The sequence below is a fragment of the Uranotaenia lowii genome, chromosome 2 (genome assembly GCF_029784155.1).
Source record: "Uranotaenia lowii strain MFRU-FL chromosome 2, ASM2978415v1, whole genome shotgun sequence".
NCBI lineage: Eukaryota > Metazoa > Arthropoda > Insecta > Diptera > Culicidae > Uranotaenia > Uranotaenia lowii.
In genome coordinates this window covers 252,579,496-252,595,351 of record NC_073692.1, presented here as the reverse complement: position 1 = coordinate 252,595,351, position 15,856 = coordinate 252,579,496, and the positions used below count along the sequence as shown (strand labels likewise).

General features: G+C 36.4%; 1 protein-coding gene across 1 annotated transcript in view; it reads right to left on the bottom strand.

The window, feature by feature from the left end:
- LOC129745599 (chromatin-remodeling ATPase INO80) overlaps positions 1 to 15,856 on the bottom strand; it is a 71,462-nt gene that overhangs the window by 30,828 nt on the left and 24,778 nt on the right. The window contains exons 9-10 of the mRNA XM_055738764.1: positions 9,037 to 9,195; positions 369 to 471 (exon numbers count right to left, since the gene is read on the bottom strand). Of these exons, the coding sequence (XP_055594739.1) occupies positions 369 to 471; positions 9,037 to 9,195 (262 nt within the window). The remainder of the gene's footprint in view (positions 1 to 368; positions 472 to 9,036; positions 9,196 to 15,856) is intronic.

The following is a 15,856-nucleotide window of genomic DNA, read 5'->3' as shown; positions in this document are numbered from 1 at the left end:
GCCCCAGCAAACCAGCGAACAGCAACAGCAGCAGCAAGGCACCACCCCAGAGCACCAACATGGACAGGTTGCGGCGACCGATCCCCAAATAATAAAACGAACAATAAAAACAAGCATAAGTGAATTAATTATTTTCTCTTCTTAGAGCATAAAAAATGCGGTCTGGTAGCGATAGAGGTTTTGATGTTGCAGTTCAGAATGGGAAGATTTTAAGATTATCTACGGAAGGATTCTGAGTGTGCGGTGCTCGCTCATTCATTATTCCGAAAACAAGTGGATACACAGACCATCCGGAGTTGTAGGTACGTCAATTTTCAGAAATGAAGAGCAACTACCTATAACGATTTTTATCAACAAAAAAAACTTACATTTCAACTCGATTTCCTCATCATCCAGCAACAGCGAGACGACTTCTTTCGGCTTAAGGGTATCGGGTTTGAAATTCCCTCCACTGATCACCATCCGTTGGATCTGGAATTTGAGAAAAAGGGTATCATATGATATTTTGTAGTTTTTGTTGTTTTCACAGGTATTCTTCTTGAAAAATCTCAATTTCATTTCATTTTTATAAAACCGATAACGGAGGACATAAACAACAATTAACATGGTTAGGTAACCCTAATACGCTTTAAAGTGCTAATATGAAACTATTCGAAGTTTGATGGCTTGTAACTTTTTCAAGTGCACCCAAAACAAAATTTTCCAAGCACACTTAAAACCAGTTGGCTTTCAATAAATTTATAATTATTTTATGGAAGTTTATATTATGTATACCAGTTAAAGTTTGTTGAAGAAAAAGAGAGTATATTTGTTGAAAGTTCTGGAAGGATTTTCGATCCCTGCAAAGGCTCTGCTGGTAAAAAAAACTAGGATAAAGCTGAGAAACATTTTATAGGGTAACGGACCTATTTTGGACCACTTTGGGAAGTGGCTATGCTATTTTCTGAAATAAAAAAGTACATGCTACAATTTTTGACTGCTTTATCCGTTCATTATGAAGATCTAGGCTTTTTCTATCGAGACATATCGTCGTTTGTTGCAATGAAGCAAGATTTAAGCCTAAAAACTCGTTTCTTCGATCATTATTTTGGTCGTAATTTTGGACCACCCTCTGGACCTATTTTGGACCACCCTTATACTAAATAAGTTTTTTTTCTAAATTTTACTATATTTACGACAGCGATTGATGCGCAATTCTGCGAATAATTTAGTTAATCTTTCCCTTTTTTTACTTGTCAAGTTTTGTTTTTTCACGTTATTTCATTCCTGAGCTAACTTTTTTCAACTTTTCCCCAGCCGCTATTTATATAGTGTGTTTCAAATATTTTGAAAATTCCAACAGCACACTGCAATCTCGACGAAATCTGATCTGCAGTGTTAAATACTGGCCAGTTGACTTATCTTCAGGATTAATTCTTTGAACGCAAATCTCCTTCAGGCGTCCTAATGATCATCATCAACTCCGTGACATCAATTGATGCTTTTGACTTCAAAAACCTTAAAGGATTTGGTTTAGCTTCAGTTCTGTAGAACAACAGATTCAAAAAAGATCAAAATGTGCGAGAACTATGCGACCTTTTTAACCATCTAAAAGCCAGATTTTTTTCGCTGAAAAAATTATAAGTGTTCAGTATAATCTTTAAACAACTTTTGATCTAAGAAAAAAATTATCGTTGGAGTAAATTTTCCAATAGTTCTTTTTTTAAATTGCAGAACCACAGGGGCCGGAAAACTAGATTTTAGTACTTTTTCGCTTGTAACTTTAACCCATTTAAACTATTTTTTTCCTTAGTTTTGAAACATATTAAGGCTATCTCTACCTATAGTATTTTTTTGTTAAAATTTTGCAACTAATAACTGGGATATTTCAACTGATACAAAAATTAAACTCGCTACATATACAGATTTGTTGTCGTTTTTTTCCAACCCTCTCTTAGACGGGGTTTATATTTCCTCTTCGATCTAACCAAGCATATTTTTTCGAAAAACAACCCTGAATGGTTGTAATTTTGAAAAAAAAACTGTCAATAATTTTTCATTTTCATCATTAAAAGTAATGAGCTTTGGCGAGTCTATTACATTTAATTAATGCCAAAATTCAAAATTTTATTTATAACAGTCGATTGGAAAAGTGTGCATAATTCTTTTCATATTATCGTAAAACGTCTTATTACGTTAATGAACATTTAACAGCAAGTTTAATACCCAGGATATGTTGAGTGGTCCAAAACAAGTCCTTAAGGAATGAAGTAAGACCTATTTTCGACATGGGTCAAATTGCTATTAAAACAAGTTTTTGTGGTTCTTTGAGCTTGCAAACTAGTTTTCAAGTGTTTTATCATAGCTGTGAATATGTTTGTAGTTGTTAAATCCATCACTATTATGCAGAAAACCTCTTGAAAGTTGACTCCAATAACGACCCGTCCTCCTGATATGGGCTTGATTCGACCCAACTGTGAAAAATCAATTTTAATTTTAATTTTCTCTTCCTTATCAGCTTATTTAAATTAAATATTAGATATGTTTAGAATCATAAGAAGTTGCTTAAACTATATTTGTTCAAAATTTTCATGATAAACATGATTTATGAGAGAAATATTGGAAAAAGCTGCTAGGTTGTCCAAAATATGTACCCGGTCCAAAATAAGTTCGTTACCCTATAACTCGCTTAAAACTATTGGTTGTTGGCCGGCTAAACGCCATGTGTATGGTCGAATGGAATCCTCATAAATGACGCCATCGTGCTGGATTGACATCTGTAGGTAATACCTAACTGAAAGATACCTATTTTCAAAAAATGTTCTTGTTCAAAAAAGTCTTGCTGAAGAACATTCAGATTATAGCATTCTTAATGTAGAACAGTTGACTTGAACCTAAACGACACTAGTTTTGAGTTTCTTTTAGAAAAATTAAAAGATCGGATTTTCAGAGATATTTTTAATTCTACCCGATCTCTTAATTCTAATAAATTAAAAATGTCAAACCCCACTAATTAAAAATTTTAAAAGCTGAACGCCTCGCAGAACATTCCAGAGTTTTTTTTTTGGAAAATCGGAGGACTTACTATCCGTTGTAATGCAAATTGATTAATTTGCAGAAGACATACCGAAAGTATTTATTTCTATAGAGTCGACTATAAACGAAATCGAGACCCTAAACCAAAATAAATCAGAGTCATATCAAAATTACAAAACTCGAGCAATTAAACTATTTTGAAACACAGCAGCAATTCGAATTACGAAAACGATTCATATTTAGCAGCCACGCTGAGAAGGCACTTCCTGGGATGGCTAAGGAGCCGAACGCTGGGTCTAGCAGGAAAATCTCAAGGGAACAAGCCGTTTTGGATTTACTCGAATGGCTCCAGATTGAATGCGAGGATGAAGAGGAATTGCTGGACATACATAACAGATTAAATCCCTCAAAAGCATCTCGTTGATAGCCAAGGAACAGTTACAGTATGGGAGAATGGGGAGACTTGATCCCATTTTTTTATTTTCATCATATCTTCTTGGGGAAATTTAGCAACACGCCGTGTTTTGAACATTCTGACAGCGTGCAATTTCAAGTTTCTATGCTACAAAAGTTAGAACGAGACATGAACCCGTAGATGAGCTAGAAGCATTTTCATGGGATATTTTTAAGGTGATATTTTTAAGGTCATTTGTTCTTATTTCACAGTTTGTAAGTAAGTATCATACAAAGAAAATTCTAAAAGTTTGTTCACTACCCTAGAGTCATTGCAGCGAAATTTTCTAATTTTTAGATAAATACAGTATTTTGAGTCCTTTTTAAAAGAAAATAACTGGATAAACATTAGATATTGGACAAATATTAATAATTTCGTGATTGCCAATGATCACGATCCATTCAGAAGAGAAATATATCTTTTTGGACTCTAGGGATCAATTAAACCCATAACATACATTTTGGAAAACTTTTTCCTAAAAAAAAGTTGAGAGTTTACTGTTGCTTTGAAAATATGGCATTTTGAAGTGCATATTATACTTTAACGATTGACTTATCGGAATAAATATTTTCATTATAATTTTTTCATGTAGGAAACATTTAAAGTGATAAGAAAAGATCTTCAAATCACATTTTGTTAAATTTTTCGATCAAAGTTCAATAACACGAGAAATTTTTTTTTATTTGTTGGGTAACAGCATTATTGTATTTTTTTTCTATTTGGCACATTTTTCTAAACCACTTGATATTTGTGAGACATTCCGCTTTCAAGATGAAGCAAAGGAATCAAGTATCCTCAGGGATCAAGTATCCTCATTCTCCCCTAATAAAAGAGAGAAAATCATTACAATAGAAATAAAACAACAACAACCACAGAAACAACAATACCATAAACAACTTTTACATGTGATGGATGGTTTTGTTTGAGAAACCCACAGTTGAAAATTCGAATGATCGCACAAGTTTTCTATTAGACATCGGCGTCCAATTGATTATAAAGTCTAACAATTACGAAAACGAACACAAACGCACACAGGATCTCAATGAAACTTGATGTTTCCTCGAGGAGATTCCCTTTTCACTTAACTCTAGGCGTACAACTTTCGAGGATGTGATGGCTAACATCTTACAAATGCTAAAACCACCAACCCACAGAAAGTGTACTATGTATGCCGTGACCGGGATTCGATCTCATGCCCGTTGGCTTAGAAGACTTGAAGGCTATCCTCTACACCACGGGCTGCGGCAAATATAAGTAATTACCGCCAAACGAGCAAAAAAAGGTTGGTGCTTCCTTCGTTGATACTTCCGATACACAGGGGATAGAGGGAAAGCAAATGAAGAATAAACATGGTCAATCGGATCATGGAAAATGATCATGTAAGATGGAAGTTAATATAGATTGCGCTGTTTGTACCACAAAAGAAAATAATAACGTGAATAACTTTAACCATTCGGGAGAAGGTAGTCAGGAATATTTGAATATTGAATCACTTAAAAAAGCAAGAGTATATTGCTATGGAAGATATGATGTTAGAGCACTGGTTTACAGCGACATATTTTATTTTAAAGGGGACAAGTTGACTATTACCAAACATATTATAATCAACATTGGTAACTCTCAGCATGCTTCATATACTTCAGCAAGGACATGTATATCAGCACCACCTTCTGGAGAAAGTTCTTACTAGAAGGAAATTTCAAACATTGAGGTACTAAGGAAACTCTGATCATTCTTTCCATCAACCGTGGGTTCGCGTCTTAACTACAAAAGTTCGTGTTTGAACTTGCATTTCTATGACCACGCAGAAAATTTTGTTTATGTTTTATTTTCAACATAGGAATTTCAGCCTACTCCAACTTTTCTTCGTGTAGCAAAGTATGTTGCTATGGTTCTCAATTTGTGTTGTTTCCTGCCGAATGGAAAAAAGGTCCCGACTGACGGAGTATGCTAATAAATCTACAATTTGAGATTCTAATTTCATTTGAATTGGAACAATCATTGATGGAAATTTCACTTTTTGAACAATACTGAGTATTTCATAAAAGAAATCATAAAAAGGCAACAATTTACTAAGTAAATTGATCTTAAAATCTACTCTACAATATGATATGAAATTTATTGTTGACCACAACATCATTATTGTTATTATTATTATTATCTGGAGCACGTTTGATAAACGGAAATCAGCTTTTATCTAAAATGAATAAATTGTTAAAGGAAAAAAATCTTCGTGTAGAATTAGCTCTTTTTAATACTTTTCATTTAGGCACATTTGATTTTTTGAAAACTCCAAAACATGTTGAACCGATAAATCAATATCATATTTTGAGTATAAAATTTATTAACGAAGTCAACTTACTTATCATGAAAGATATTATGAAAAAAAAAGTAGATATACTTGTGTTGTATTTAGTATAATTGTCAGATCGGGACACAAAGTTTTGGTGATAATGAGCTTAACAGTTTTCGCCAGAAGCTTTCGAAATTTAGTCTAAGGCAACTTAGGTCTTCTCGATAGCATTTATTCATGTTCGTAAGAACTTTTCTCACATAGAGGCGCGTTTCATGTGTCCTTCAAGTTTCTGGGGAGTGAGGAATATTCCTACTATTATTATATTTGCTATTACCGACGCCAGAGAACATGATATAGAGACAACGACAACAAAAAACAATATAGGTTCCCCGAATCAGTGAAAAAAACCAATTAATAATGAAATTGACGATATGCTTCGGCAAGGCATAATTATGCCAAATATAAGTCCATGGAATGCACCATGTTTAATGTATCCCAAAGAAGGATTTCGATGCGGAAGGTAAAAAGAAATATACATAGAATTGTGATAGACTTTAGGGCTTTAAACTTGATAATGAAAACTTTTGTTTACCCAATCCCACTGAATGATGAAATCTCGGAGATAGTAAATATTTCACAACATTGGATCTAAAATTGGGATTCTACATAAATAATTTAACAGAATGCCGATAGAATTAAGAAACCACCCTTCAACATTCCAAAAGCTAATGAACAATATTTATATGAACTTGAAGACGTCCAAGCTTTAGTATATTTAGACGATATCATAATTTTCAATAGGACAATTGAAGAGCATCAAGAACAACATAATGTAGTCCAAATTCTGAGCACTTTGTGAAGACACAACTTGAAGGTTTACCCATCAAAGTGTCATATATTAATTTGAATAATATATTGTTAGAGTTATACTGCCGTTCTATGCAAGAGGGTCCTAAAAACACTATCAAGTATAAACACTTTGTTCCAAACTTATGAAAATTGTTGAAATTTCTACGCAAGAATGTCACACTAGAAATTTTTTTATGAAAAATGCAATTTTTTGAAGCACGCATCTGAAAATCCGATGATTTTGATTTAAGCTTTGAAATATATTATCTAATGTTAATGACTCGGAAGAAGAAGGTGCGAGAGAACTGAGGAGCCTTCAATGCGTTTTTACGATTAAACTGTCGGTGGAATCTTAATTTATGCGATAATCTGAAAATATTGGATAAATTTCAATCGCGTTTTCCTCGACTGCACGTTTTTTCACATCGGACAATATTGCTTACAGCGCACAGTGATCCAAAGGGCCTGAAGTGGAACTTTTTTCCTAGAGAAAGTCTTTCATTTTAGCTGTTAAGTGTCTTTAGAACATTTACTAGTTAGATCGTTCTCCATAACGTGAAAGTGTTAAAGATGAGTCACAGCCTACTACGATAAAAATAAAAACACTAATTTTTATGTTCGACGCGAAGTGAAGTTATCTTTGGTTAGAAGAGATAGAAACGAAATTTGTTCCACAAAATTGTAGATATCATCAAAATATGAAACTTTGCTGAAATATTCAGTACTCTATTTCTATACAGTGCAGAGTTATAAAGTTTTTAGTATAAAACATGCTTAAAATTTGTTTTTTTTTATACTTAACTATTGTAAGTTTTGAACTAACATAAATATGATGTTCACAACAAAAATCGAACATTCAAAATTCATAAAGTCGTTTTTCTTCAGCGAACAAAGTGTCCAACCAGTCTTTTTGACTGGTGCGGTCTTTCAAGTGTTAATGATAGAAAACTTTGTGTCGGTTGTTTTAAAAATGTTTCAAGGCGTTCAATTCGGTCTGGTCGAAGGCACGACCTTTTTGCCTTGAAAATGTTGCTAGACTCTTTTGATGAAATAATAATGTTATTGAGGAGTAGACTTTTCAGACTCCATGGATTTTGAATTTTGAAAAGAATTTCAATTTGAGTGGATGAATTGAAATAAAAAAAATCACAATCATTATTGTAGATAATTATTTGACAGGTTTCATAATTTACAGATTATAAACGAGTCAACATCGTCGTTGTAGGTCTTCCATGATTGATCGATGGATGAGGTCGAAAAAAAAAACTGAAGTATCATCAAAGAACCTACCACAATTTTATCTGCTGCCATCATACTGAACCCACAAAAGAAAAGTAGCTGAAACCAAGAGCTACCGGTACAGTAATTTAAATGCTATTGTTCCAAAAGTTCATTTCCTTCCATCTCCACTTGCGCGCTGGTTCCTCATTATCATTATCGCTTCTATTGAAGCTCATGTCCTCAGATTGTTGTATGTTGAGTAAACAAAACAAAATAAACAACAAAAACCGTCCCAGAATGGGGAGAATGAAAGATACAATGAAGCAACTTGCCAGCCAGCCATCCATCAATGGCTGTTTGACGAGAAAAGGAGATCTGGCGCATCACGCGTGATAAAATATCACCGTCTTTTTTGAGGCGATAACTAATTTGTAATCAATGCATAATGGTTAAATTTTATGGGAAGTTTTACTGTGCTTTTGATCCGGTTAGCTGCCGGCTTGATCGAATTAATGAAAGAAAGAAAAAAAACGACAATTGATCAGACATGACGACGACGCGGCACACGAGGAACAAAAGATCAACCGCGCGGGTTCTTGGCACGTTTCAGATCAAATGTCTTCCGATCCTGTCGATTCATTCACTGAAATGGTGGCTCGCTTTCGTCTATTGATGATAGTTCCTTAGCACCGGAAAACAAACGCGGCCAAAGTGTTAGCGCGCGACCCTAGAACACGGGGCACGTTCTATACAATTCCTTCGATCGGAGCACGTGTTGGATTCATCTGGAGGAAATGAGGCGCCTTTCCCAATTGTTTCCGGGGTTTTGGAGATATTCATCAAAATTGTCGTGCTGTTTTATGTTTCATACCAAAATTTCCTTTGAAGAAGGTTTTTAGGCCGCGCGTTAGGCTGAATAGCTGCCAAACTGAAAATCTAAAGAATTACTCTTAAATGATTTTTAATGTGTTTGTCAATAATGCTACAACACAGGATGGTACTTGGAGCAACCACCTTAAGATAAGAAAAATGCGAACTCAGATATTTAGCGCGCATTGATAAGCAGCAAAAGCAAGTGTGCCACATTGCAATCGATTTGTCATTTTAGCTGCATATAATAATTTACAAACAACTGAACACATGATTTGAATAACGAAAGTTATTGGATTGAATTAAAAATTTGAAATTTCAAAATACTCACCTCACTTTTTTCTCGGGCCCGCTGTAAAATTCGCTCCTCAATCGTACCTTTACAGATTAACCGATAGACGGTTACTTGTTTGGTTTGACCGAGGCGATGAGCTCGATCCATTGCTTGCTGGTCAACCGTTGGATTCCAGTCGGAATCATAGAATATTACCTGGAAAAGAAAGAGAGAGAAAAAAACACAGTTAAATTTTCAGTTGCTTAAAATTCTAGCTGGTCATGGTCAGCTTAAAAAAATGCTCTTATCAAAACACTATTTATGACCCCTAACCATTCATATCAACGACAACGAGTGGGAAATTCTGATTTATCCACGAAATCCGTTGATGATGAGATAAGGTTAAAAGTAAGCAAGAATACTTTTTCGCTTTCCAGAAAAAAATCATAAATAATCATTTCCTGATGCCATTTTTGACGCTTATTATACTTTACGTTTAAAAAAGTAGGTATTTAAGATACATTTTAGATTATTTTTTTAACTTTCAGTTTAAAATTTATATGTCTAATGAGATTCATAGAGTGTATTCTCAGTTTCATCGCAAATGAGTTTGATCTTTTCAATTTCAAGCTCGATATGTTTTCCGAAACCATCAGAAAAGCACACATTACGTACGATTAATGTGGTCAACGTAGCATAAAACGGTGGAACCTCGAAACGAATCAACTAAGAAAAAATTAAACCACATCCAATCTCATAATCGTTGAACAAGTTTCAATTAAAAGGGGCTAATATGTATCAGTAATAATGATTGTTCTGGTCGGATTTTTTTTTCGGTTGGCTCTGGGAACATGTGTTTCCGATGATAAAACCACAATTTAACGATTTGTGTGGTTTTATGAACCACTCTATTGGAACAAACATTAGGTATCGCTCACAGCGGGCGCTTATTTCAGAAGTAAGGTTTTTAAAATTTGGAAGAGAATATAGCTGAGTATTGAATATTGCATTGTATGCCATTTCGAAACAACTCACCCAATTGTCTTACACAATTCGACGTTCCTAAGGCATGCTACTGACTATTTGACTTTTTTCATTCAAACTTTTATTGTGGTTCTTTCTACTTTGAGTCATGGCACTAGGATCGGAGAAGTGTAATGTACTTGTCAAGTCAAGTCTTGGCTTAGAACTTAGGTCAAAACCTTATAACCATGGTCAGGGTCAGGGTGTTTTCTGAATTTCCTCAGAAAATTCTTAGAAATTCAGTCCCAAATATCATTATTTCGTTAGTTCACATAAAATTGTCGATTGTACACCGTATATGCAGTTCGTTTCTCGAAATAAAATTAGCACATCTTCATTGTAACCGCATAATTGAAAGTGCAAACTGTGGAGCAATTAATGCCAATCCTGATCACTATTTGATAAGCTGTCCAAATTTTGGACATATGAAATGGCATGTTTGTAAAATTCTGCTGGAAAAACGAATCACACCTGATCCACAGGTAATGTTGAAGACCAAAAATTTGAACGTGTTTCGAAATATTGTCGATTTTTTCATTAATTTTAAGATAAACATGTGATTCTCAATTTATTATTTAACACTTGACCGGTTATGTACAAGAGGTTAAGCCATTTGTAGAATCAATAAAAAAATCGGTTTGATCACTATGGTTTAGATCATGTTTCCATTAACCCTTTCCTTCCCATGGTAGCACAAGTGATCCACAACTTTGCACAGCTCGCACTTGAACTGGGCGCTTTGGATCAACATCATTTTTTCACCGAATGTGTAGATATGAGTGAAGAAACATTGCACCAAATTTGAAGAAATTCGGTTCGCTAGGTTTTGCTTGGCAGATCAAAAGCTACAAAAAAGTCGGATTATTTTCGAATTTAAATCAAGTCGTCATTTGTTGTTCAATAACTTGACAAGTTTTTATAATTTCCCTCAAATAAAAATACTGCCGTGCAGAAGATTGCATATGCAAGCAGAATCAATTGATGGTTTACTTAGATTTTAACTAAAACATATAAATTTTTGTGTAAGTAAAGTGGATCACTGGTGATACACTGGGAACAAAACGTACTTTTCTTCTTTTGAAGCTTCTAATCAATACTCATGAATATCCTTTCGTCAACAAAAAAAATCGCTTCAGGATAGTTATTTCATCTTCTTAAATGACTACATGTCTCCAAATATTTGTAAAAGTTCGTGATTTTCTCGAAAAACGGCATGTTTTGTTTTTCTTGCGAAAAGTGTCATGGCGGCCATTGTTCAAGGCAAGAATGAAAATTTCAAATATTCAATAAATAGATTTTCGAGGGATGCGTACACCAAAGAAGATTTTTATCAAATAGGATCATGTTAGTTTGTGATCAATAAAGTGATGAAATTCCACGTTTTTTTGCAATTATTTCCTGTTTTTCATTTGCACACTATGTGTTGTTATCTTCCCAATGGAGCACATAAGATCCACCTCAAAACCCAAATTTATCAAATGGATCATTAAAGTAGGCTTAAATTATGCATCTTTTGTTCTAGAACTTCAGCTGAAAATCAATATTTCTATTTTTAAAACGTGAAAAACCTCGTGGGAAGGAAAGGGTTAAAAAAAAGAAATAATTTTTTTGTAGAGAAATGAATCCAACTTAGATGAAATTTCAGGGACTAGACAAGAGAAAATCGATGTTGAAAAACATGCGAAAAAAAAAGTAGAATGTTAATACATGGGTCCCGGAGAGGCGCAAGATGTGGGTTCAAGTCTCACCGGGAGACAAGGCGAATTTTTTTTCGCATGTTTTTCAACATCGATTTTCTCTTATCTAGTCCCTGAAATTTCATCTAAGTTGGATTCATTTCTCTACAAAAAAATCATCTCTGGGTCGCAATTTAAAAATAGAAATAAGGCGGTGACAAACACCGAAATTGGCTGGATATCCAAATACGGCAAACGCATCATTTCTCATCATAGCTGACAACCCGTGCAGGATATGAGAAGGCAATGCAAATCATGCCGTGCTTAAAAATGTCCAAACTTGATTCCAACTACCGTAAGATGAAATGATGGGAATAGAAATAGACCAAGAAAAATGATTATGATCACATGGGAGAACTATTCCCTTCATTCCGATAGACATCGACACTCAACCAGTATAATATTCATACGCCAGGTTGGTCTCCTGTAGTAGAATGTTAATACATGGGCCCCGGAGAGGCGCAAGATGTGGGTTCAAGTCTCACCGGGAGACAAGGCGAATTTTTTTTTCGCATGTTTTTCAACATCGATTTTCTCTTATCCAGTCCCTGAAATTTCATCTAAGTTGGATTCATTTCTCTACAAAAAAAGTTTCGCTGACTGAATGTTTGAGTCAAGACCCATCTCTGGGTCGCAATTTAAAAAAAGAAATGATATTAGTAAAAAAAAATCTTAAGTTCAATGCTCTTGGTTCTTAGATAACCAACTTTTTTTTTTTAAATAGCTGCTGATTCAAGTTAACTAAGACTTTTTCTGTTCAATTGTGTTCTTTTCACATTAATTATCAAGTAGTCACATTAATTATCAAGAAGTATCAAACTTCCTAAGGGGCCGTTCACTAATTACGTAAGCACATAGGGGGAGGGGGGGAAGGTTTCGAAAAATCTTACGTAAGAAATGTTACATTGATAATTCGTCACAGCCATACGAAGCCGTAATACTCAGGTTTTTAATTTTTTTTCTCACTACCTATTTGTTGGTTGTTTTTGTAGTTATGTTATTTATCTTTTAATGTCCTTGAATCAATAAAAAAAATACTGATTCTATAAAATTCATGGTAGCTGGGCAACAGTTGAGAAAGTGGAGTGCTTCCAGTATCTTGGTAGCCAGACAATGCCTGATGCTGGTACCAGGAAAGACATCGAAACCCAGATTAGAAAGGCCCGATTTGCATTTGCGAGACTCCGAAACATCTGGCGCTCACGCCAGATCTCTCTACGAACAAAAATCCGAATCTTCAACTCAAACGTCAAATCCGTATTGCTGTACGGATGCGAAACTTGGTGCACATATGCGGTAACGACGCGAAAACTGCAAGTAATTGTAAACCGCTGCCTGCGGAATATCACTCGCGCTTGGTGGCCTGGCAACTGGATCTCGAATGAGGAACTACATCGCTGGTGTCATCAAAGGGCGCTAAAAATTGAGATTCGGGAACGTAAGTGGTTATGGATTGGGCACACGCTGCGAAAAGATGAAAACGAGATTTGCAGAGAGGCGCTGGACTGGAATCCAGAAGGACATCGGAAAAGAGGCAGGCCCAGAAACTCGTGGCGGCGAAGCCTAGCCGCTGAAATCCGAACTGTCGACGAGAATCTTGACTGGGACCAGGTGGCAGAAATTCTGCTCAAAACTAATTTAAACCTACGTTTACACATATTAAAATCAAACAAATGACTCATTGAGTTAAAACTTTCACAACATTTATCAATTGGATGGTTCCGGCCATACACAGTACGGTGATATGGTATCCATAGGAACTGGCGTCGCCGAATTGTCCTCGTGGAAACGTATATATTGACACGTTGCAGTATGTATGAGGAGTCAACACGGTGGGTTAAGGCAGAAACACAATACAGCGTCGGTCGTCGCGTCACGTCAGCGGTCAACGCTGTCGATAAGTACTAAAACGCGGACGCGACGCACCCGACGATTTTTGCATCACAATTCAGCGTCAAGAGACATCTAAGATGTCTCTTGACGCTGAATTGTGATGCAAAAATCGTCGGGTGCGTCGCGTCCGCGTTTTAGTACTTATCGACAGCGTTGACCGCTGACGTGACGCGACGACCGACGCTGTATTGTGTTTCTGCCTTTAAGGTTTCAAAAATGAAGGCTTGCTGCAGTTCAATACGACTCTTTTCTAGTGTAGTTAGGCCTATCAGAGCACACCTTTGCTCATAAGGCGGGAGTCGGAGTGAGTCATTCCAGGGAAGACGGTGGAGAGCGTATCTCACGAAGCTACGTTGAACTCGTTCGAGGCGGAAGCATAGCGTGCTCTGAGAGGGAGCCCATACCTGAACAGCATACTCCATGATACTACGAACGGACGAGCAGTAGATGGCGTTCAGTGCATAAGTGTCGTCAAAATCCCTTGTGTTTCGGCGAAGAAACCCAAGTGCTGCAAATCCCTTTGCCACGGTTAGGACGATGTGCTCGGCGAAGGTGAGCCTGTTGTCGATTTTAACCCCTAGATCAAGAATAGATTTTGTGTTTTCCAAACAGAGGCCGGATAGCTGGTAATCAAAATTTATAACATTTCTTGATCGGGTAAAATTAATGATCTTGCACTTTTTCGCATTTGCTTGCATTCCGTTCATCTGACACCAACTCTCTAATTAAACGATGTCGGCTTGCAGGGCGAGACAGTCTACAGTGCTGTGAATCTTTCTAAAAATCTTCAGATCGTCGGCATACAAAAGAGTGTCGGATTGAAGAGTTGCGCACAGGTCGTTTACAAAGATTATGAAAAGAAGCGGTCCAAGGTGACTCTCTTGAGGAACTCCAAATGGGATGGCAAACGTTTCCGAGCACGAGTTTTTAATAGATATAACTTAATCCATTCAAGCACCCATTCAGGAAAACCTAGCTGATCCAGCTTAGCTACAACTATTTTGTACGGGACACGGTCAAACGCTTTTGCGAAGTCTATAACTATAAACAGAGTCCACTTGAAAACCTTTCTCCATGCTGTTACTCAGTGAGCTTACATAGCACATCAGATTGGTCACGGTTGATCTTCGCTTCATAAAACCATGTTGAGCCTCAGATATTCGTTCATGCATTAGGACTTCAAAAATCTTAGATATTGAGTTCAAGATTGATCTAGGTCGGTAATTATCTACATAGTTAATATTTCCAGATTTGTGAATCGGTGTGATGGACGCAACTTTCCATGCTCTGGGAAACGATCTTTCCGATAGTGACCGGTTTATTATACTACAAATCGGGGCAGCTAAAGGTATTGCGCAAAGTTTTAAAAAGGCGGTGGGTATGCGATCTGGACCAGAACCATTATTTGGGTCAAGCGAGGACAGTTGTTCGTAAATATCCTGCTCAGTGAAACATCCTGCTGAGTCGGTACTAGCTGGACAATATACACTTTGGAAGAAATCAGCGAATATATTAGCCGATTCAATAGGTGGGATGAGGTGCCAAAAACACCAACTTTGAGTTAAGTACATAGCGGGTGTTAAATAAAAAATGAGAATTTTTTCAATCACATATCTCCTCAAGGTACGCCAGCCAGCCAGAACGAATGACGTCCCGCGGTATTTTTTGGTCATTTACCGACACTGTGATTTAACCGTCTCAATCTGCTCCTCCGTGTACTCCGGCGACCTCGTCTTCTTCCTGCAGACGATTCCTTCCATCTTGAGGGTACGATGGATCAATACGTGGGAGCAGCAATATTTCCGACCGGCGTCACGCAGGCTGGTTGCGTTCTTGTTGTCAAACAGCTTCTTTAACGATGTCTTCCTTTGCTTCGTCATTATCGTCACCGGACGACCACTTCCGACCTTCCGCTCTACGTTCAGGGAACCCAGGATACGATATACCGTACTGACTATATTTTCTTCCTTAAAATGTGCCACCGTGAACTTTTTTCCTTGCTGGAAATGCGTTTCGTAGAACCGTACAATGCGTTCGCGAAGCACGTGCTGTTTCGACGCCATCTTTGCTTTGACTAAATTCAAACTAGCAAAACCAAACACGCCTACTGTTTCTAGGGAGCCCAAAGAGCAATTTTCTTGGAGAAAGAAAATTTTACGCTCTTTATTTGAGTTTCTGAAAGGTATTGAAAACATTCTCATTTTTTATTTAACACCCGTTATACC